The sequence below is a fragment of the Lingula anatina genome, chromosome 1 (genome assembly GCF_051362555.1).
Source record: "Lingula anatina isolate TDL-2025a chromosome 1, LinAna3.0, whole genome shotgun sequence".
In the NCBI taxonomy this organism is placed as follows: Eukaryota; Metazoa; Brachiopoda; class Lingulata; order Lingulida; family Lingulidae; genus Lingula; species Lingula anatina.
The window spans coordinates 38,988,093-39,011,931 of NC_141767.1; the positions used below are offsets into that span (position 1 = coordinate 38,988,093).

At 37.6% G+C, this 23,839-nt stretch overlaps 1 protein-coding gene across 3 annotated transcripts; it reads left to right on the plus strand.

Moving 5' to 3' along the window:
- Nucleotides 1-4,213: 4,213 nt before the first annotated feature.
- Nucleotides 4,214-23,015, plus strand: LOC106151094 (carbonic anhydrase). 3 transcript variants are annotated; one of them, XM_086998876.1, is made up of 8 exons: nucleotides 4,214-4,374; nucleotides 18,269-18,292; nucleotides 18,494-18,670; nucleotides 19,283-19,431; nucleotides 19,998-20,090; nucleotides 20,404-20,470; nucleotides 20,698-20,855; nucleotides 21,046-23,015. In XM_086998876.1, exons 1-8 carry the CDS (start codon nucleotides 4,308-4,310, stop codon nucleotides 21,238-21,240), a joined length of 930 nt encoding a protein of 309 aa, XP_086855002.1. In that variant the 5' UTR covers nucleotides 4,214-4,307; the 3' UTR covers nucleotides 21,241-23,015. The 3 variants fall into 3 exon arrangements, with proteins under 3 accessions (XP_086855002.1, XP_086855001.1, XP_013379636.2); XM_086998875.1 differs by lacking the exon at nucleotides 4,214-4,374 and adding an exon at nucleotides 10,960-11,236; XM_013524182.3 differs by lacking the exon at nucleotides 4,214-4,374 and adding an exon at nucleotides 16,537-16,851.
- The last annotated feature ends 824 nt before the right edge of the window (nucleotides 23,016-23,839 follow it).

Sequence of the window (23,839 nt, forward strand, 5' to 3'; positions counted from 1 at the left end):
TAAGGTCAGCCAAGAAGATTTTCGAAAATTATGCCGTAGATATTTATGTATTTTGTTTTCTGGACTGAAAAAATCTACAACTGGTAGTAAATGCACGACGTGAGCCATCGGTAAAGCCTAGGTCCCAACTACGTTTTGGACGCACGGTTTTTAGGTTCCTTGCGTCCGGCTAGGACGTAGATAGATCACACGTAGCGGCTGTTGATCATGTCGAAAAGTTTCTACGTGCTGTTTGCGTCCTCCAAAAGTCGCACGATGGACGTACTCCTCACGCACGAACTCCCACGTTTTCCCCATTTTTTGGTCGTAGACCACACGTAGCAGCCCGTACGTTCGTTTGTGACCTAGGCTTAATAATCTCTCCCTTAAAAAAAGGAGACACGTGTGACGTGTTATTTGTTTTTGTTTAGTCGTGTGTTGCAATACATTTAATTAAAAATTTTAATGCAGGCCATTAAAAGACTTAAAAGCACATGAAATACGTATGTAATGAAAAATGCATGAAAGAAAGGACAGGGCATATTTGGTGACAAAGACGTGTTTTTTTTTTTTTTTTCGATACAAGTAACCTACAACCGACATCTCATCCGTCTAATTCAATGGAGGTAAGATTGAAATTTTCTTCTTACGAAATGAACAGTTTAGAAATGTAGCTTAACCCTATACATTCTTTTTCCCAAAGAGGCGATGCCTCGACTACGCAAAGACTGCCATATAAAGACAGCTTTTGCGTCATGCTTTGTGACATTCTATGTGTGATGGATGGCGTTAAACTGAATGGGTGTATCCAGTTCAAGGACCCCAGTGACAAAGATTTTAAGTTCTTGTTGGTCAGCTACAAACATCACGCTATCAAAATCATTAGACCCTTAATTCATTCCCTGAATCTTTCCATGGGGAAGAACTCTTTGCCTCCTGTCAGTCTAAAGAAAGCACTTGTGTTTTTGGGCGTTTTCCATTGGCCTCACAATGAGTTAGAACGTTATTTTTGTTATTTTTAATATTAGATGTTGTGTGTGAGGCTGCCTCGCAACCGCTGGAGAAGGGGCTGTATCACGTAAACGTGTGTATAACTTTTCATGACGTTTGATTCTAAATTAATCTCAACTTTAAATGCAAACTGAGATGAAATTCATTGTTAATGTGACCGTTACGGCAAACATTAACGATGGCTTCGCAAAACCGCCCCTAGGCGCTTTCCTTTAAGCTTGCGATTTAGGCGCACTTTTCTAGGACAACCTTTCAAAATAATATTTTGAAATCGTTAAACAAATTTTGTCTAATACCGACTGCAACAGGGGCTGTGTTTGTTCTGCTCTGCACAACTTTTTTTTCGTTCGGAGAGGAATAAGTATCACACGTCTCAGTTGGCATACCGCTTCGTTTATAAGCAATACGGTGGTGTAAGCCAGTGAAAGCCGATGTATTGATAGACTTATTCCTTAGCTGGATGAAGGATGGCAGTGATGTCGCAAAAATATTGCAAATAGGTTTAAAAATCTTATTCAAAAATCTACGTATTATTGCTCAAAACCAAGTCTTGAAAACTCCGGTGATGTCTACATCTTGAGCGATGCGCACAGATTAGTATCAATTTTGCACCAAATCTTTATACAACTTATCAGCGGTGGAATTCAATTTGCGGGGAATTTCGACACAGATCCCTAGATTGATTTATATATTGTTGCTCTCCTGCTGTAAGGTTTGGTATTGAGTTTGAAAGCATTCTTTTGATTGGTGTTTATACAGTGTACTGCTGTCAGAGGCGCGAAAGTGACCCTTTTGGAGTCAGTGAAGCGAAAAAGGATTTAAGGTCGCTATTTTCGCGCGTGGTACTAGGTCACAAATTGCGTACAATTAGTTCTCAGCACATTCCGTGCAGTCCCCGAATTTTATTGCACAAAACGAGTGCACAACCTTTTCGGACGAGAATTTGTGAATGGGACTCGGTCTTAAACTGACAGATAGTTTTAACGAATTTTCGGTAATTTAGGTGTCTTCTTCCATCAAGCTTCATAGCTTTTTCACGCGTTATTGATAAGGGACTGAGGTCTTATCAAAGGAAGAGAGGCGTTTCATTTGTTTGGAAATATCGTCTTAAATTATTCAAACTGCATAAGTCGTACTGACAATAAACACCGAAACTGAATTGTGAGAATCGAGTATCAGGCTGAAAGTCGAAAACTGACCTTAAAAACGCGCTCAGATATAGTGTTGTACATTTACGGAAAATGTGATGTCTGTATGAGGAATAAATGGGAAAAATATCAGAAACACGATTAAAATCCTTTTATACATTAAATCGTCCGCAAATGGATCACTCCAGGCCGGCAGACTCATTACAGCACGTACATCGGCCTCAAAAACAAACTTCACCCCACCAGGACAAACTAATTTGGCATCCTTGTTTGCTGAATAATAATTCGATGTTTCATTCAAAATGATTAGCACGTATCTAAATTTCGATCCAATGCATGGCGGTGCATCTAACATCTCTCTTCCGGTGTTTTGGACACATTGTTACTTGGAAAAAATGAGCAAAATTTTCACATGGTTATAGATTTTTTTTTTGCAATAAGGAAAAGCTGACAATAAGGAAAAAAGACCGTTCAGTACTACTTGCATGATACACTTTTTGTGGCAACTATGAAACAACTGAATTATATAGAACTACTTCCTTCAAGTAATTTCATGCACAAATTAAAGAAGACGGCACTGCACGTACGCTGTTACATATCTCATAGGAAAGGGCAGTGTTCACATATAGGTCCCCTACGTGTAATTTTACACTTTAACGAGTGGGTACACCTTTTCTGCTACAGATTAAACAACAGGTATGCATGAGTAAGAGTATCCCCGCAAAAACAACAATAACACACGAAATGCTGAAAAGAGGTGAAATGAGGTGCTCATTGTACATGTACAGCTGCAAGGGGAAGTTGCTTTTGCTGAAAAGAAAGTAAGGCAGTATTCCAGAGTCAATGAACCGGCGCTGAAAGGAAGAAAAGACGCTTATTCCAAAGCAACTTACAGGTGAAGGCACTGTTGAGAGACGAGCGCCCTTTATTGTACATCGATGTTTTGCGAATTGACGAATTTCCCTTCACAATTTTAAACTAATAACCTTGCATCGCTTATGGTTTTAATAGAAATGGCCTATGTCATGAATGACGTCCAAAATATAAGGATATCCTGTTGCGGATTAATTTTGGCTGTCTTATAGCTTTTTGCTTTTGGGCAATTTTGTAAGAATAATTGTACTCGTCCTATTGTAATACTATTGAACCTATCGGTTTCACTGTACTTTGGGACAATAGATTGACATCAATACCTTGATCCACATGGCATTCTAATGACCAGTCTTATGCGGCACAGGACAAATAACTTTTCACACGTAATGTACAGGCCAACATGCTTTCCCCACGAACTGTGACATAAATAAAATCGCCATGCATTCTTACACCTTTTGTCGTGCTATTGAAATGATAATATCTTGTTTTTAAAGCAGTGGTCATGAAAATATGTTCATTATTTATTGTTATACTATATCATATATTCGCATATAGTTTCAGTAAAGCCACAAATAGTCTCATCTCGCAGTGTCTTTAAATACTTGACTAAACCCAAGTAAATCTGTTCTAAGTGTATAATGTAATCGGTTGACCATGAAGTAAAAGACAAACGCGGCATGGGCCTTGTCAATTCCGCTGCTATAGGGCTTAATAAGTCTAATAACATACGGTGTATGTCGTTTTCGCATGCAAAGGGGCATCTAAAAGACGCACGCGTAGGCTCCTATGGGCCATGGTAGTCCCCAACTAGTCGAGCCAAGGTTTCATGAAAAATGTATTTAGTTTAAAAGTACAGATAATCTGCTAATTGACAGACAGGCAGAGGCAAGTGATAACGTTTACATAACCACTACCACTCCATATATCAACAAATTACAAAAAGAAAGATATGTGCCTTATGTCCATTTTGATAACAACAGAGCCCAACAAGGAATAACATTACTTGAAATAGTTAATTAGAATCGCAATCATGCCAGGCCAGAATTAAACCGCAGTGTTTACATGCCTCTATTAACATTACAAAACAACATAAAGATCTAGGGCGTCTGGGCGTCACTGAAAACGTGGGTCACATGAATAAGCGTCCGCGTGAAGACCGTTTTACCACCAGGTGCCGCATCCATCGCTACCTAGTAAAACCGGCAAGCTATATACAGCTGATACGACTACAGACCCGAGTCAGTATTAACGTGCCCAGCCTTTCAGCCTGGTTTCCGATTTACAAATCGTCGGGAGATGAATTTTCTACTGTCAGTCGTCTGCGTTGCGGTGTGTTTTTCGGTAGCCAAGGGAGCTGGTACAGGTAAGGCATCCGTTTAATAATCTGATTTAATTTTTCAGTTATATTCAAAAATACACGTACACGCTGTACCTGCGGTTTTTGTTATTCAACAAGTTAACGATTGTTGTTATGTTTGATCGTGGACTATGCATTTGCGCTCAAAGAGGGTGTTTAATTTTTTATATGCATGGCATAGCATTATTGAAAATAAAACGCAGAAATTATTCCTCACTGCACGAGTTACCTACGTAAATTTGGTCGACTACCGCATAAGCTCTCGTAAGTGGCAACAACACACTGACAACAGTAAAAACAGAAATAAAACGAACGGCTAAGTCAGACGGGCGACAGAAATGTCGAAATATTCTACCACTGTTTAGAGAGAAATGTCGGATGTAGTCGACACTTGAATATTTCGGCTGTGGAATGGTTTCCCCATTGGGCGGGGCACACGTCTATCGATCGTTACTGCTGTGGTAACAAAGAAAAGCAAAGATAAAGGTATTAGCATCAATGGATCAGTTGTGAATCAAGGACGATATTTTTGGGAATTAAGGAAAGAGGATTAAAACTGAAAACGGAAAAGAATGAGAAAGACGGCAATTTGAGGTCAACACACCGACACGTTGCATAGACCCTTGGCACATGTATCTGTTCAAAGTCCAAGTATCAAGCCTATTGGAATATTAAAAGCCTAACTAGACAAATGTAGACAGACATATTATCAAGTTGAAAAAAAAAACAAACGAACAAAAGAAAGAACAAACAATTTAGGATTAACAAACTGCTCAAGTAAACGCTATTGGTTGCAGTCATCAAGATCGCAAACCATGAAAGAATCTGGAGCAAGTCGTCTGCAAGCTCCCGCTGGCAGTGGTCCAAAAGACCCAAAAGGGCCAACATTATTTTTTTCCTTCGGATCTGTCTTTTTAAATGTTGGTACACTAAATAAAGGTCAGTTCGTTCGAATAAATGGCTTTGCAATATTTTACCTTTCTTAACAAGTTGCAATATGAGTTAGCGCAGGGCCATTGTCAACTGGAGTGCAGGGCGTTATATGCGTATAGATATGCATACTGAAGAAGGCATACCTCACATTTGAGTTTAAGAGATGAACTTGTTCTAATTACTTGTATGTGTGAGGTGTTTCTAAATTGGAGAGAAAACGCGTCACCAGCGAACTGGAAAAAGAACTAATGTTCTTGTTATTATATACGGAATTGTTAATCCACCCTGCGTGTTACGCAAAACTCGTGTTGATCATATAGTACTTTTCCAGGTTGCTGCTATTTTCCTTGCTATTCATTACCTATCTGAATATAAACATAGTAACTTGGTCGCAATATTTTGTTCAGGTTTCTGGTATTTGCCTTAACTTGAGTTATGTAATGAGGGAGTGGTGGCAGCGCAAGTTGTATACGATGGAACACTGTTAAGAGCTCATTTTCCAATTTTTACATTTGTGTATGTAAAAGTTTTTACTTACAAATATTTGTCAGCGACCATCAACAGACGTCAAAAGATGATATCTTAGATGCAGTACACGATTTGAAAAATCTAATTCTGATGCTTATGTCGCATACTTTCAAACAGCTTTTTTTCTGGGATACATCATTTACATTTAGGTCCTCGTCGATTATGAATGATGTTAGTGGAATTTGATAGTGCGTAAAGTAATGTAAATATACTGTTTGGTATACTACTTTATACGCAAAAACTACATGAGATTATTACCGGAGTTGCGTAAGTACCAGCTTCACTTATGACAAAGTATAGTTTTTTGTAACTGGTTCAAAGAAGTGTGTTTTTGCCAGGTGTTCATCTATGTTTGAAAAAATATAGCAGGATGTATGCGTTCTTGTAAGTAAATGATCTGAACAAATAATCTACGGTAGCTTCCAGCAACGACTTGAAACCGTTACAGATTTACTCCAAGGCAAGAGAGACTGTTCGAATGTAACTGAACGTCTGGGCTACGCTGCACGGAGCTTGTGGTATCCATCAATTAAATGGACCACCAGCCCGTAAATGTTAGAGACCGCTTGAGAGTACATAATCAAATGTTGCGTTTAACTTAAAGGTACAGTGGGCGACTATTTTTCTATCACAGAAAAGTTTGTCTTCTGCTTTATGGCCATTTTGACTAAAATTTTCCCGTGTTAGAGCATTTGCTCACATTTCCTGTAAAATATTGAAATGCTTTATCACAGAAGAGATAACTACGACCAGAAATGACAAATAAATTCGTTGGGGACAACTGAGATTATCTTTAAAATGTTTAGAAAGCGCCTTTAATGTATGACTAAAATATGAAGCGTGAACATAAAGCAAATATCGGAGTATTTCCCACCCAAAATTCGCCTTCTACACATTTAAAAGCTTACAAAATTTACTTTCTGCACGTCTTTCGTGAGTGATTCGTTACAGAGAAGTGCGTGACATTATCAACTTTTCCAGCACCTTTGCTGTGTGAATAGATACCTTTTAAACGTCAATATCACGTCTTCCTTCAGATCGTGCCAGGATATTGTCATCGTATTCTTTTTCACTACAGCGAAGAAGACGTACATACAAGTGTCCTTGCCAATTTTATATTAAGGATAAGCAATTTGGCAAGCATATTTATAAATTGTTTCTTAAGGGTGAAAAAAAAAAGGATTTTTGGTAGAACCCAGAGGAGAATTTCATGATATCATGTTATTAAGATAAGTTACACATTCGCAGTTTACTGCACCAGACATAAAAGATACTATTTCTTATAGATACTCTTTTTCATACCGCCCGTGAAATGTAATGAATACCTGTAGCTGACACAAGTTCAAATTACTTTGTCTACACGTTTTTAACCTGATGTTAAACCCTACTTCAAATTAGAGGTGATTTCTAGTATTGTGCGCTTATCACAAGTGGGCAGATGAGGCTTTCGAAGCTGTCATATCAATTAGCAGCCGAATAAGGACTAGGCTGTGCATCTGGAAGTCAACTTTGTGGTCGTGCTGCAATTCATCCCAAATTTTGGATACTGTGGTATTGTAACATGATATATCCCACAGTGATATGACAATATTAACTGGCATGAGTTGTGTAACGCCTTGCTTGCTTCTGTCGCCAACCTGATACCTATATACAGTGTATATTTCAATTTAGTACTGATATATTCGAGTTTAAATCCTATTCAGTTGATACCATTAGCTTTTTTACTGAAATACGAGGCATCAATCAAAATAAAAAATGAGTTATAGAATCTGAAACCCGACTTCTTCAAAAATCTGATGTTTTTTAAAGGATTTTGTGTAGAAGAAGTCAAGGTCTATTATTCACATTGTTGATAATATTTTACCAAAAAAAGCAGCCTGGCGGCCTCGTATGTCCTGACAATTGCTGTTTGTCTCTTTTTATGGTAACAAAAACTGGAGATTGTAGGCAGTTTCTGTGTTTTAGAAAAAAAGGAAAGCATGGCGTACATGTATGTATAAATGATTGTGGTAAATAAATAGACGAATAAATTATTTCTCGATTAATGAAGTCATTGATAAACGGTTAAATTGATTAATTAATCAAGTCGACTAGCACTCTGTCCTGAAAGAGAAATATATTATGCATACTGCCTTTTTTAAAAATTATTTTTACACTAGTCCTTTTCCATACAGTAACCTATATTGGTCTAGACAGTAAAAAAAAAAAAAAAAACAGACTCTGCGTTCTATGTTCAGTATAAATCAACCGCATAAAGAACCCCGTCTCCGATATGAGGGTTTTCCGCATTATTCACAGTATCATTATGCGGGTTGCCATAATAAAATCTGAACAATGTATGAAACAGGTAATTTTATGCAATAGCTTGATGATTAAACGGGTAAGTGAGTGCCTACACCTCTAGGTTCATACCGCACAGGCACCAGTATTATAAATGTTCGTCCCAGAAAAATAAACTCGTGGGGCGGACATGGTGAAGATATTGCTTACTATCTTCTTGTTGAAAAGCGGGGGTTCCAAATAAACTATGGTTAACTAAGGCTTCATTCACATGCAATGTCTATTTTCTAAATTCTATTTTCTATTCGCGGTATGTCTTATGATCACGGTCTGTGCCCTGAATATCCCGCGGCGTAATTACTGGCAGCGCGAGCCAGTTACTATAAGTTACTATAAGTAACTGGCTCGCGCTGCCAGTAATTACGCGGCGGGATATTCAGGGCACAGACCGTGATCATAAGATAGCGCGAATAGAAAATAGATTTTTAGAAAATAGACATTCCATGTGAACGAAGCCTAAGAATGCGGATGCATGTTTACTCGTGACATTAGATATTCTTCCAGTCATACGTAAAATCTGTGCTGTCATTGTCAACATGTTTGAATGATTCAATATTGAAACATCAGGGCATTCTTTTGATCTGAGAAGATCAATCAATCCATACATGTTTATCAGGGGATTCTTGAAAAAATCCCATCTGCTGTGCAGCCTTATTCACAGTGCCAACTTGGTCCGTGATAATCTAAGTTTACTTCCATGCATTTTCATATTTGCAGTAACGTAACTAAACAGTCGTTAATGTTTATTTGTACTGACATCATAAATCCCTCTAATTTGTGGCGTTTTAAAAATATGTTCACTTTTCCGCGTGTACGTCCGTTTACACCTCAACTATGGTTTCTTGGGCATTTTTTTCAGTATTTTTCAAAAAAATTATTAAATCTAAGAACAGACAAACAATGACTTGCCGCCACGCCCTACTGGAAACACACACACACACACACACACACAAACATAAACACACACACACACACACACACACACACACATTGAAAAAAAAAAACTGGTGCTCTGAGGAAAGAGAGGTAGCCTACTCAAATTCTGTAATATGGAAACCCATTTTTTGAACAAACTAATTGTGGATATAGAATACATTACAAAAACTCTTTTATGAAAAATTCCAAAGTAAATGGAAAAAAAGACATTTTGAAATTTCCTAAACTTCGAACATATATGTCATTTAAAAAAGAATTGAAAACGGTTTACAAATACACCTTTTAATGAAATAATATGCCAAGTATGCAAAAAAGAATTAGAAGATGAGAGTCATTTCTTACTTTGGTGCACTGCTTACACAGAGGAAAGATATAAATTTTATAAAAAGTTAGAGATTCAAAAAAATGATAAGGGGGTTCTTTTTTTGAAAAAGTGGACCTTTTCTCATAAAAACTTCATGTACCTACATCAAATTTTACCCAGAGTGGACCTTGTCCCAGCAAAAGGGGCGGTTCTCTCGAACCCCCCGAACCCCCCCTGGCTACGGACATGCAAATGACATTTCTATAGAAGACTTGATGGAAAAAAATTGAGGCAATTAGCAAAATTTATTGTTAAGATTTTTGATTTAAGACAGGAAAAATTGTATACAACAGGTGTCTTATAAGCCCGAAGGGCTGGGCGTTCTATACACGTGACACGTTAATAAATGAGATGATGATGATGAAGTTCAGATTGCAATCAGCAACAATTGCAAAGCATGGTTCTGTGCCACCTACTTTGTGTCTATGCTTCACAAGCTGTGATGACAATCAGCCTATGCGACTCACTCGGCTGCAATTATTTATTATCATATATAAACCCCATTCCCATAGACACCTTCGGTCTAAGTGGATCAATCCAATTCTGCAGGAACTCGCGCTGAGTGCAATCAGTTTAACGGAATGACACGCCTACTCTTGTTTCCAACGTATTCGTATAATCTCCATTTTCTGTATTCTACTCAACGCCAGGCTAATTGCAACGAGAGTTCCCGTGTTGGATAGATCTACGTAGACCGATGGTGTTTATGGGAATGGGCCTAAGACCCCATTCCCACATATTTTAGATCGATCTATCCCTGTGGGGAGTCTCACTAGATTACTGTCAGCTTAGCCGGCTTAAGCGTCTGTCCCGCTTACTAAAAGCTGTAAGGAGGTAATTAACTGTCGTGCGCGCTCGGCAGACTGCAATTTAGCGTGAACCCCCAGGGAGTTAGTTACTCTGTACTGAGTATTCTTCTAGCATACAGCTGAGTGATGCTGTGAATTCCATACATTCATTCTCGTTAAACAGTCCAGGAAAGTGCAAAGATTAGTCAAAGAAATATGTGTAAATATCTAGTCAAAATCTATCTGTTGCCCAAGTACAGGGCATGCTTGACATGCTTTTCTGAAGTGATCTTGGAGAAACGATCTGCGGTTTCTACCCCACCACCATCACCCCTACATTTACAAAATCATAGTGCGAATCTATCTGATTTAAGAATGAGTGATTGCTGAAGCTAGCCACTGGCTGGGCGGATATGTACTCAAATAATATAGCTTATTGTCAGTATTTAGCATCTTCATGCTCTCTTGTATGTTTGAGACTATGTTTCAGTAGATCAAAAATAGTTAAAATATTTTAAAAGATAAGCTGTAAGAAGTAACAAAATCAGAGAAGTACCCTAGCTCTGCTGAAAGGATAAATGCTGTAATTTCTGCGGCAATTATAGAATTGATTACCTGTAAGAACTGCGCCGAATAGTCGAAAAGTATACTACAATCACGCTACCTGAACACTGTTCGAGTTAGGTTGTCAGATAAGGATTGACTAACTCTAGTAGTAGGTTTAGGGGCAGACGCATACGCATTTGAACTGCAAGTCAGGTTGCTCAATATTGATCTCTTATTCGTCTACATTAGAAGACTTAGAATCAATACCACACAGCAGTGACGACAGTGAAATTTAAATTGACCATGAGACCGGTGCACTGTGCTTATTTGGGTCTGATATTTTTGAACTTGTTTATTGAGAAAAGTATTGGTGAATCTGGAAATTCGACTGAAGGCGATGCTAGTGACCCAAACTATGTTATTACGAAGGCCGGTAAGACACGTCTGTAGAAATGTTAAATCTGTTTAGATTGGAAAAAATGCTCTTGTCCTTGTGTGTGTGTGTGTGTGTGTGTGTGTGTGTGAGCCCGTGAAAGTGAACAAGTCAGTGTACGTGTTATATCTTGGGATATAATGTAAATGTTGTTGAAGGTGTGGGTGGGCCGAAGACTGAGATAGGAGGTGGAGGCTTGATTTCGAAGAAATGCTTGGTTACATTAATTGGTCCCTCAGTATTATATTCTTTAGGGTACTATTTAAAATGCAAATATTGGACTTCGTTGATCTTTAAAACATTCTGTTTACTTTCTTAATACTGGCAGACATTTTATATAGAGGCAAGCCCACGTAGGGATATGAGTCTAGCCACAAAAAACAACATGAATAATGAATAACAGTGTTCACTTCAGCTGAAGTTCCTGCTAGTATACCTATATGTGTTCATTATTGACAAGCCCCCTTTCATTATATAAACGATTAGGTTTGCATGGCAATATCAATGCATATGATCTCAAAAGATACGTTATAATACTGTGCCCGTGCATGTTTTGGTTGCTATGGATTAAAGGAATGAAGGGGGGGGGGTGATAATTGTTGCAGGGTACTTAATCGGTGTTTTCAAATAACTAGGCACAAATAATTTTTATAAATTGCTAATTCTCATAAGCTGACTTTTAGATATTTATGAATTTCTTGGGTTACCTATTGGACAGACAATTTTATGTTGATCCAGACGCTTAATGCAGAACCGCACGTAAATTTCTCTTAGCCGGATTCTGTGCAAATGAAAGACGTGATCTTACATAAGTTAACGAGGCAGGCCTTGTTGCTATTTTTAGTATAAGTGGCAATGATATAACAAGTATCTGCGATATATATTATGAAGGAGAAATCATGTGCTCTAATCTTAGGGAAAAGTGTTAGAAATGTCTGTAGAGGTTGCAGACAACCCATGATCACGTGAGGGCTAAATGTATGCCATATGTCATTACAGAATAAAACTAACTCTCTGGTATATATTAATGTAAGCACGGCACTATAATTGGATGTAGTTAATGGCTCGGTAAGTGCACTGGAAATTCCATCAGAAACTTTCGAGAAGTTTTTTCCTTTATTTTTCAATATTGAAAAGTTCCCTTTGAAAGGTCAGTCTCATTCCACGCGCTCCAGACAGACAGTCTCAAAAGTCACATTCCAGGCCAAAAAAGAAAAAAAACTTTCCTACGTCTACTAAGAAGTGCGATACATCTATTTATGATAAAATACAAAAAGAGGTATACCCTGTTCAGTGTACTGGGGGTGATTCAGCTCACTTGCAATTAAGGTCTATTGAATATACTTGACGTTTTTTTAAAATAAAAATAATGCCTGTAATGCATTACCGAACTGGTAACTGTATATAGGATGTTATTGTAAACGTAGAAAGACACAGAAACCCGAAATGGAAGTTACAATTTATTTATCTATGCCATACAAGCTACATCAGTTGACACAGAGGCAGGGGCAGAATGTTGGACCTTGTTAGCAACCGGGTTCTGAGCATAGGTGAGCGGGCTCCTGCGTGCCACACACATGTATGCGCGTGTATTTACCAATCACACTGTCAAAAAGTGTATATATGTGATATTTTTACTTCACGCTATATTAGAATATGTAATTGTGTCCTTCTTGTAAAAAGTATAAAGACTTATTACTCAGAATATGCTTTTACATTTTTAGCTATGGTTTCCTTGAAGGAACTTCCGAAGGTTATATAACATTTGAACTTGAGACTATATAAAACCCAGGACGAACACTGGGGGATGCCAGGGACGTGGTTATCTTCTTACCTGGCCAAGATATACCGACATAGTGCATATCAATAAAAAGCTTAGTTCAACAGCTATTCTGTTCATTTCATTATCTTATTTCATAATGGTTATGTAAGAAGATATAACCCTAAATAGGTTTTCTAAGCCTGAGCTTTATACCCTAAAAACTAACAGTCCACTACACATGAACGCGTTTAAATACCACAGTTCGTTAGCCCCCTGTGGCATAAACAGAAATTTGTCTCAAATTCTTGATTTGAGTTTATTACCAAATTTACAGAATTACCACTTCAACGATACCCATTACCATGACTGAAACACTAATAGTTTGAATTATGGAGCTGGTATTAGGAAATCCCAGTCACTTTCCATCAAGCAAAGCTTAGATATAACGAATAAATACAATAGGGCCTGGGTTGGAGGTTCTAATTAGTTTTGACACTGATCTAAATCATTCTTTGAGAAAATCTATGAAGTGTTATATCTCTTTGCGTTATAAAATAACGATAAGTGAATGAATAGCTGTTGAAAATAAGCTATTTCTTAATGTGCAACATCTTGGTATATCTTAATCGCCTCCTGGCACCCCCCCCCCCCCCCCCCACCTTCCCGTATTCATTCTTAACTAAAGGCTGAACGTGTTGGATTGGAGAGATCCTGCAGTAAACTACATTTGAGATTAAGAATAAGAATAATTTTGATGTCATAATGGCTACGCCACTCTACTTATTCCTTTCATATGTTTATGCCATACTTGAGAATAAGATCGAGACACTATGTGGCACTGATATAATTTTTATACAATTATTTGTTTAAAATGCCAATACCTCCAGAGTAAACCTCGGTCGTCAACCTTTACTTTGTCGACGCTTACAGACATAAAATTTATTGACCGGTTAATTGTTGCTTTAGTCACAGTGGCATGCCAAAAGCAATTAGGCATTTTAGAAAACCATTGATAAGTTACTCTTTTTATGAACCGTTTAACCCAGAACCCAGTAGCATAGTACTCCTTATCACGACAAGTTGCCCGTCACATGACTGGTTCAACCTGGGCCACATAGATATTTTTCGCTATATTTTCACGGATATTTCTCAAACTCATTTCTGTCCAGTGAGAATTTTTGCTCAAAAATGACGTCATCAGTCAGTCTGGAAGAGAGTACATGTACCTGGTCGTTGGGATATACATGTACGTGGAAAAAAAGAGAGAAGAAAAAAAAACGAATTCTCTTCCAGCCCTCAACAAGTTTTCGATATTGACCAACCGTCAGTGTGTCGAATTCCGAGTTTTTAGGCAGGCATTCTTCTACATTTGAAACAATTTAAACAGGGGCAGTGATTATATAAATTAGAAAAGGTACAGTGCATCTTTTGACATTAGGACAGGCCTTATGACAAGGAAATAGGATGATATATGGCAGTGACAATGTAATAGACGAATTCCTTTGGTCAAAGCTATAAACGTAGGCCCAACCGCCCACCCCCAAATCAATCCGAACCTGTCATACAATACATGTTTTTGCACTGGTTATTTGTCTACTTATCTTATCTCTTTTACTGCATGACATTGTTTACTTATTTCATTCTCTCTCTCTCCGTCTCTCTCTCTCTCTCCTGATGTTACAAGACCCCTCTTGGCTATGACATATACGTAACATAATCAGACAGTTAATGCGTTCTATGTTTACATGTGGTTTTTTTCTCATACCTGCATGCTATGCTAATTCAATAATCACTAGCATCGTCCTATTTGCGGCTTTTCACGGCGTTTTCCAACGTACATAATTTCAGGAATTGTCAAAATGCGATAGCTTTGGAAAACGGACCATTTTGCTAAGTCAGGCACTTATCAACTTTTTACGTTTTTTGAAAATAGACATGGCAAAATTTTTGTGAAACAAAAAGGTCTTTTATCTGTCCGAGAAAAATGACGCACCGTATAGGTGCATTGCAAGGTTTAAAGTCACTTGTGACATTGTGAGCAATCTTTATAATTTCAATTTTCCCGAGAGTATTTATAAAACTTCATCACCGTTGATTTATGTGAATAGGGCACAGGTGAATGTGGTAGCCGGTGCTATGGAGTGTCCTACATGCTGCGATGGCCTCCACTTTAACGCCTACCTGTCAGTACTTTAAGTTCATTTTATGGAGTCAAGATTGACAGGAGGTTGCCCTGGTTCATTTGTAATCTCAGCTGTTATTCAGAGTTGGAAGTATTTTATTCCATTTTAACCAGTTACGACTGAAAATACGTCCTGGTTACTTCCTGTTAATTATCAGATAAAAAGATAGCGTTCCTTCCTTTGAAGTCAAAGGCAGGGTTGTGCTTTTACATCTCTTTGTAAACGTTTCATTTGCACCTTCAAACTGTTAACGAAAAGAGACGTGCATGTCACCTGTCTAGGCAAATGAGAGTAGAGGCGAGTCCGGGGGTTGGCTTGTGATTTGTTGGTCTCAACGTTAGTCTGAGCGAGTGCGTCCCATGGCTCAGCTGATACATCTCCAATGTAATTAATGAAAAGGGACAACTCAACTACTTGTTTATGTCGGTCTTCTTTGATCTTCCCCAAAAACACTTGTTTACAAGTAATTGATCCGGTAAAGGGTACGTGGGTCCCGTGTTTACCGTCTACCAAACAGCTTCACCATCTCTCTCTCTCTCTCTCTCTCTCTCATCCTTCAGTGGCCCTTGATTGACTAACCATTGTCATTTTACTTTTTAATGCTTCAGTCACAAAGGATCACTAACAAGAGGCCCTAGGTACGACCCAGCGATGGCTAACAGCTAAGCATACTAATGCAATTGTACACTGACTAAACTTATTGACCATGATTTCACTTAATACACCCCAAAACACCAATGTATTTTTCGTAGCACGTGGTCAATAAGAAGATATTTTCCATATACATTCTACAAATCAAGATATGGGTTGGGCATTAAAACCGCAGCTACTACATCATTTTAATGGAAAACAGACCAGTTGACCACCATTTAGTTATTAATGGACGACATTCCGAATAGCCACCCCAAGGTCTCTTTTTGTCATACATGGTAGACTTTAAACAATGGTCAGGCATTGGAAGTCGAAAAACATTTTTGTCAGAATGCTCTCAATGTACAGATCAGATACTTTCAAGTAGGAAACGAGTTCTTGACTTTGTAAGTGAAAATAATAGATGGTAAGGAGCCTGGAGGTCATCAAGTTTATCAAAGTTCTATATAATTGTCACCTCGCGGTAGGTGACACAGATAAGGGAGACATTATGCGTATTATAAAGTATAGATCATAAAGATTGCAACATGGAATATATTGAAATATTTAATTATAACGTTACTCGCAGACTTCCTGACAAAGTATTGTTTTTTGTATAATTTGGAGATGTAACTTCCTTTCCATGCGACAACCCACCTCCGCCGTACGTAGCTATTACCCGAGGCAATCACTGCCGTATAAATACCCCGTGTCGCCGTTTCATTTCTGCTCTTCATACCGCCCCCTGCTGGTGTGACTAATGTGTTTTATGTGCGGCTGCTCACCTCATCTGCATCTTATTTAAAACAGAACAGAAGCGTTTAAGTCAGATCTGCTGCGGGGAGCTTTCGAAAAAAGGAAGACAGTGAAATCAAGCAATAATTTGTTAAATAGAGACACTTTTAGAATGGTTGGTATAAAAGTTTGCACCGTGCTGAGTTTTCTCCTGTTTAACGCGGAATCTATTCTCGCTGGTTCAGATGGGGGCCTTCCAAGCTGGAACGAGACTAACGAAGTGATTCATGTTGACAATCATAAGGGTAAGAGTTTTTTAGGCTATGCTTCAAAAATCTTTTACTAATTTTGAAAAAAAAGCCTAACATTGTTGAAATTTGTCAGAAATCGTTCCTGGACCGACATTTTGTTTGATTATGGAGTCGGTTACGGTCACAGTAGGAAAACTTGAGAGTGCTGAAGGTAATAGATGAATAGGAGAAAAACTGAATACATGTAAAAGCTAGGTATGGTATATATGCCTTCTGGTATTTTATTTTCCGACAAGAAATAACTTTTATAGAGAGTCAAGGTAAGAAGACGCCCTTTTGTTGTTTTTCGTATTTCAGGTTGATTCGCAGCGTAGCATCTCTTGGGAATATACTTCATTGATATTCGTATCATATGCTATAGTTTTATCGTTATAGAAGCAACTCATGTGGGACTTTCTGTTTTTTACAAAGTCATGTTTCTTTGACAAACTGTAAAATTCCAATTGCCTTCAATTTTCCCATTTGAGGAGCTTGACATGCAATACTACACCACTTGCCGTGTCTAGCAGCTGTGTACTGACAAAGCTCTTAACCCATCGTCAACAGAGCGGGACGATTTTACATTACTGCAATTACGGCATTTCATATGTTAATAAAAAGGACAATCCTTGTATATATATGTGTGTGTTTTTCTCCTTTTAGGTTGTTTTGTTTGTTTTTTTTTCAGCTCGAGACTTGGCTAAGGAACTACAGCCTTTTTTCACTCACAAAAGTTTTGCAGATTATGTTGACTAAAAATAAAGGGAAATGAATACCAGATATATTTTAGCAATTGGGACGTGATTGGCAATTCCCATCTTCTTGTTCGATTAATTAAGCGTGTTTACCTGGGATTTTAAAAGTGCTTGCAAAATACAATCCAAAATATCCCTGAAAAAACATTGTGTGTTTGTCCTCCGTTAGATGTGAGGAAACCCATTAACTTATAGAACGACTGTCTACTCGTTACATGATGATTCTTTTATCAAAGTCAATTGGACAGCTTATTTTCGTGCTGGTTAAGCTTAGAGACAAAAACCCATGGTATTCCTTCTTTATTTAAAATGATCAGTTGTGATGTCATGTGTAAATTTTGATTTTACAGTTTGTCATCTGACTTGATTAGCGTACTTATATGTGAAATGCTTATCTGCCACGGCTAAGTTTACACAAAAATATTCATTCTATTTAGTTGTTAACTGTTCTTCTTCGTGGTGCAAAGTTTAAATTGGGTGTATATGGCTCATTGATCCCAAAGATTCTTGCGTATCTTAAAAACATTTCAGTTAATGCTTATGTGTCTTATTTCCTTGTAATCTTTATTGGCTTGCTGGTTATGCAGTTAGACCTCGCTTCCCACTCCTCTCTCTCTCTCTTTATGTAAAACATGACCATGACATCACTGAAATACTTTTCATTCTGATTTTTTCAGCATGGTCGTATACAGGCAATACAGGTAAAAAATATATTTATTCATAAATAAAAAAGATTATTCATAAATAAGATTACTTTTTTCACTTACCGTTTTAATTGATTGCAACGCTGTTGCACTGGACATAATCGTTTTATTCGTGAATGAAGAACAAGATTAACACAACTTTCCAACTGACAATTGATTACTACGTATGTTATACAAATATGCATTCTGATATCGCAGGACCAGCTGCCTGGAAAGACCTGACCGGTTATTCAGAGTGCGGTAATAACGCCCAGTCCCCCGTCAACATAGTGACTGCCGACGTCCAGGTTGATTCTACCCTTGACGATCTAGTCCTCACCAATTACGACGATTCCTCTACTAAAACTTGGACACTGTCCAACAATGGACACGCTGGTGAGTGGTCGTTTTCTTCTTTATTGGCATGATGTCATTGTTTTGTCAAAATTGTTTATTATTTTCTTACAAATGTAAACGTAGATATATAAATGAACATAATAAAATATATAACTGATATCAACAGTGCTTCATGTGACAGTGATGATCATAAGGCTCTGCCACATCAAGCGATGTGCTTTTTTGATACAATCAGTACCGGTGTGACATTAATGGAACTCTGGGGTCCTGTATGATAAGTACAGGTGAGGGTTAGCCGGGCTTATATTATGGGACGAATTTCACCTGTACGAAGTAATGGGGACGGGACTACGGTTACTTGTGGACTACCATTCCTTTCCCAGTTGTTCTCTATGAGAGATCCTTACATGTGTGGAAATGCTGCATTATGTATACATCAAAAATTAATAGAGGATAAAAATTGAAATCTAGTGAGCTTGTAGCTGGGAGAGGTCTGTGACTATAAAAGTGGGTTTACAACTTTAAGAGGTTGCTGCACCGGACAGCGATTGCGCACGTGCGAACGGAAGGAGATATGTGAATTGAATATGCGCCACCAAACTTAGCATATTTTTCTGACACTGCACATTTCCCGTTTCTTATTTCTTACAGTTAAAGTCGATGTGGATGATGGCGGTTATCGATTGAACAGCAGCAAGTTCTCACACGCATATAAACTGGTGCAGTTTCACTGGCATTGGGGTAACGTAAGCACCCAGGGTTCGGAGCACACTATCGATGGTACTGAATACCCACTGGAGGTACGTGTTTAGTTGTCAAGCTAATTTGATATTGCCATAGGACCTTAATAAATTTTAATACAAGTAGATTTGAAATGAAAACCATTTAAAAAGTTGTGGAGTGAGTCCGAGTAGGGAATTAGGCTCCGTTCACATGAAAAGTCTATTTTCTAAAAATCTATTTTCTATTCGCGGTATCTTGTGATCACGGCCTGTGCCCTGAATACCCCGAGGCGTAATTACTGGCAGCGCGAGCCAGTTACTTCCAAAGCTGTAATTAATTCTCGGCTGCGCTCGGAGTGATCACAAGATACCGCGAATAGAAAATAGAGTTTTAGAAAATAGATCTTTCATGTGAACGGAGTCTTATATCGGATTCCGATATAATTCCCTGGTCCCAGTGAGCCAATAAGTGCGTGTTTGCGTTCGCGAGTGTACCCCTGCGTGCCTATAGTTCGTGTATGCCCAAACCTGTTTGTGTAGACAGTATGAAGGCATAATTTACTCTTCTTTTGGAGTACTCATTTTCAACTTCTCGAATATTATGGACGGAAAATGGTAAATACATGTTTTTTTTTCTATTTTAGTTGCATTTCGTCCATTACTCAACTGCTTACAATACTATTAACGATGCCATATCCCAATCAAAAGGTCTTGCCGCTCTTGGCGTCATGTTTACAGTAAGTAAAATACCTTGTCGCTCTTTGTGTTACATTAACACTATATAAAATATAATAAGGCATTACTAATGTATAATACATCTCATGAAAAGTTCACATTAAGAAAATAACGCTAAATCAATACGTTTTACAACATAACTTTCACTTGCATAAATTTGCATCAATAAATTGTATTTAGTCGGTATTCTTTTCTTATGAAGACTCTGTTTTAGTTTCACAATTTTTTCCTCATATTTCATTAAATGTGAATATTGTTTTCTTCATCATCGTATTTATGTTGAAGTAACAGCTACACGCACATCATTACATTTAGATTCAGTCCAGCGACAACCAGGCTATGAAACCAATTTTTGATCTGCTTTCAAACGTAAATGCTTCAGGTTGGTATAATATTCTTTAAAACGTAATTATCACTCTTTAGCATGTTAAAAAACAACCTTGAATCGACGTAACTAAGTGCATAATGTGCATTTGTACATGTACGTAATAAGTAGCAGTTTCTTTCCACAGCGCACATTAAACTAGTTATACGGACTAAAATTTTTAGTTACATAGGCAAAATAAATGAATAAAATTAATTAATTAACCTCTTTTTTCATATTTATAGGTTCTTCGCATACTTTTAACTATACCGGCAGCCTGATGAGCTTCCTGCCAAGCGATAAGTCGTATTACCGGTACATGGGCAGTTTGACGACTCCAGCTTGCCAAGAGTCCGTTGTGTGGACATTACTTCAAACGCCAGTCGGTATTTCTGAGGCTCAGGTGTGTACAGGATTTATTCTTTATGTTTGTTTGTGAAAATACAAATTTTGATTCCTTCCTTGGTGTGTGTGTGCGTGTGTGTATGAGAGAGAAAGAGAGAGAGAGACGGTGATAGTCTTTTTTTCCTGAGAAGTCAAAATATTTTGAAAAAAAATTCAAATTCACACAACTTATATATTTCTAATTCCAGATGAACCAACTAAGGACTAACCCAATGTTCGAAAACAATGTAGGCTATATGGTGAATAATTACCGCCCTCCTCAGCCCCTGAACGGGAGGACAATCTCCAAACCGGGCACCGCAGGCTCCAGTGCAGGTCAAGTCGTCCATTCCGTCGCAGCTTTTGTCCTCACGATGGTTGCAGCAGCCTTATGGTTTCTTTAAGTAATTGTATATGTTATATCAAATACTCTAAAATCAGATATCAAACTTACCAAACATACGCAATGGTTGCATGCACAATTTCTATTCCCGACTCCGAAAAATATTACATGCAGTTTTTGTGTGAAAAGAACCTTTGTTGTCTTACTTGCCAAACTAATTGCTGAGAAAATTGTGCGTTGTGCTATGTTAAAACAAACGTAACAATATAATATTGATATATTCGACTGTCTTTGAATAGGTAACAGTAAAACACGTAAATTAAAAGGTTTCCAGTAATTTAACATGATAATTAGGGGAATTGTCATCTTTGAATCTCGTTGCTTACTCATTCTCTCAAACACCTAACACCTGAATGTATTACCGTAAACTATAAATAACAGTATCTATCATTTTCTTGAAAAATGGTGCCCCTTTAATGCTGTTTGGGATTTACTAGAACTTATCAAAGTCTGCATGAAGCCCAGTAACGAGGTAGAACCTGAAGAAAGAGAATGTAACGGGAAGTACGTTTCGGGTTACAAAAATGATGAATTTGTTACATTCAGCAAGCACCTTTGTGGCTGATTTGATTATTGATAAGTTCATATACAGTGGAATATAACATACACGGTTGTGATGAAATATTAACCATCTTGTTAAGCCCCGTCCACACTCGACCTATGCTACAGTGACAAATGGCATTCAAACTACCTACATTTTATACGAAACGATTTGCTCAAAACGCCCGGTGATATGCATGAATGTGTGAGAGGTCACGACCTTGGTGCTCTGCACAAGGCGTAACCAACTTTTCCAAACTCAACTTAATGAATCTGTTCAATAGTTGTTCAAATCTACCCTATCGTTGTGATTAATATATTAAATACTGCGAAAATTACCAGTAGAAAGAAACTGGGATATGTATTTTTCATTTGTGAGACAACCTTTAGTTATGGAAATTTAGTTTGCCAACGCTATTTTATATCCTGCTGTATATCTAGACATTCTAATGTACATTTTAATAGACGTTTTGCAACCAACACAAAACCAATTGCACTACTTTTCTGTCTTTACTACTCTTTTATAGACACCTTTCAGCGTTATGTTTCTAATGTTGACATTCAACTGGTAGGTAGTTAAGGTGTGAGCAGCAAAACAAGGGTGAAAATTATATAGGGAGAGTGATTTTGTGTTTATTTCTTTTGTGTAAAGTACAATCCCGTTTACTTTTAATATGGCTTGCAAAAACAAAAAAAAAAAACTGATCTTTTTTTCTGTAGCAAGAACCTTATAGGATTTTGAAGTGTTTAGCGTGTGATTACTTTCAGGGAACAAACAAGAAAATTGCTGAAATGCTGGCATTTTTGTTGCATAAAATACATTTTTGTACATACGGTGAATATACTGAGGTAAAGTAATTTTTTCAAAAATGTCTACAACATGCACTATTACACGAAGTGAAGATTTGAATGAGTAACCAAGACTTCGTTTTGCATTTTAACACGTTTTGCGAGTAATGGAACTTTAACCTGTCGGTGACATTAACAGGTGCGGCTCGTATTCTGTGTTGATTTTTCTCTCATGTTACAATCGATCCAGCGTATGACATTGATGGATTATATTTACTGCTCTACCGGGTATATATCTTTAAGGGTAAACTGTGCCTTTTATTAATTAAGAACTTGACAGACCTTGTTCAAAGAGGTTGCATGAAAGTTCTTGAGTTTCACTGCAATGGAACACTTGTGATAATTTTCTCACGTTTGTGTTTTTTAATAAATAAAGTACTAACTTAATATTTTTTCTTTGTCTTAATGTTGTTTCGAGTTCTTTTTGTAAATTGCAATAACCATAACAGTTTGAATTGAACTAAGATTTTATCTCGTAGTAAAAGAACGGTTCATATCCAATGATGAAATCTGTGAAATTATGCGCACACATTCATATGCATGTATGTCTAAGATAATGCTGTCCAACTTCTAACATCAGTTTCTCAAACATTTAATTCAAAGACACTAAACTAAATACTTTAGTATGGCACGTTTGCCACATCCGGCACATAGATTTGGACTCAATAGCTTTTGCATCATAGCTGTGACACAAAAATCATGGTCTGCATGTAAAAAGGCAACGAGTCTTCGGAGAACCTTTTAATTGCGTAGTTATGTGACCTTAGTGGTGTAAGATGTTGCCCCCCTGATGCTTGGAATTGTAATTAACATCTGGGTTTAAATTGCGAGAGTCTGTAAATAGGCCAGGCTATACTAGGCTGTATTACAGCCGATTTTGTATTATCAATAGGGCCTTCCAAAGTTTTTTAATGAAAAAGAACCTGAAAACCTTGAAAGAAATATTAAAGGTCGAATACTTCAACCTGTTAAACAGATGCTAGTAACGTAAACTGTCAACAGCAAGCAACGCACGTCAAACGTAAACGTTAAAACAACCAGCTAATTGGTATTCCTAGGGTTTTTCTGATAAAGTCAGGCATACAGATTTTCAATTATGTTTTTAAAAGTTCTATTTACCTTCCATTACAACCAAACTGCATTCTTGCTACAGAATGAAGTTTTCCGTTTTTTTTATGCAAGATCATAGACGAAAAATAATTGGCCGGGGC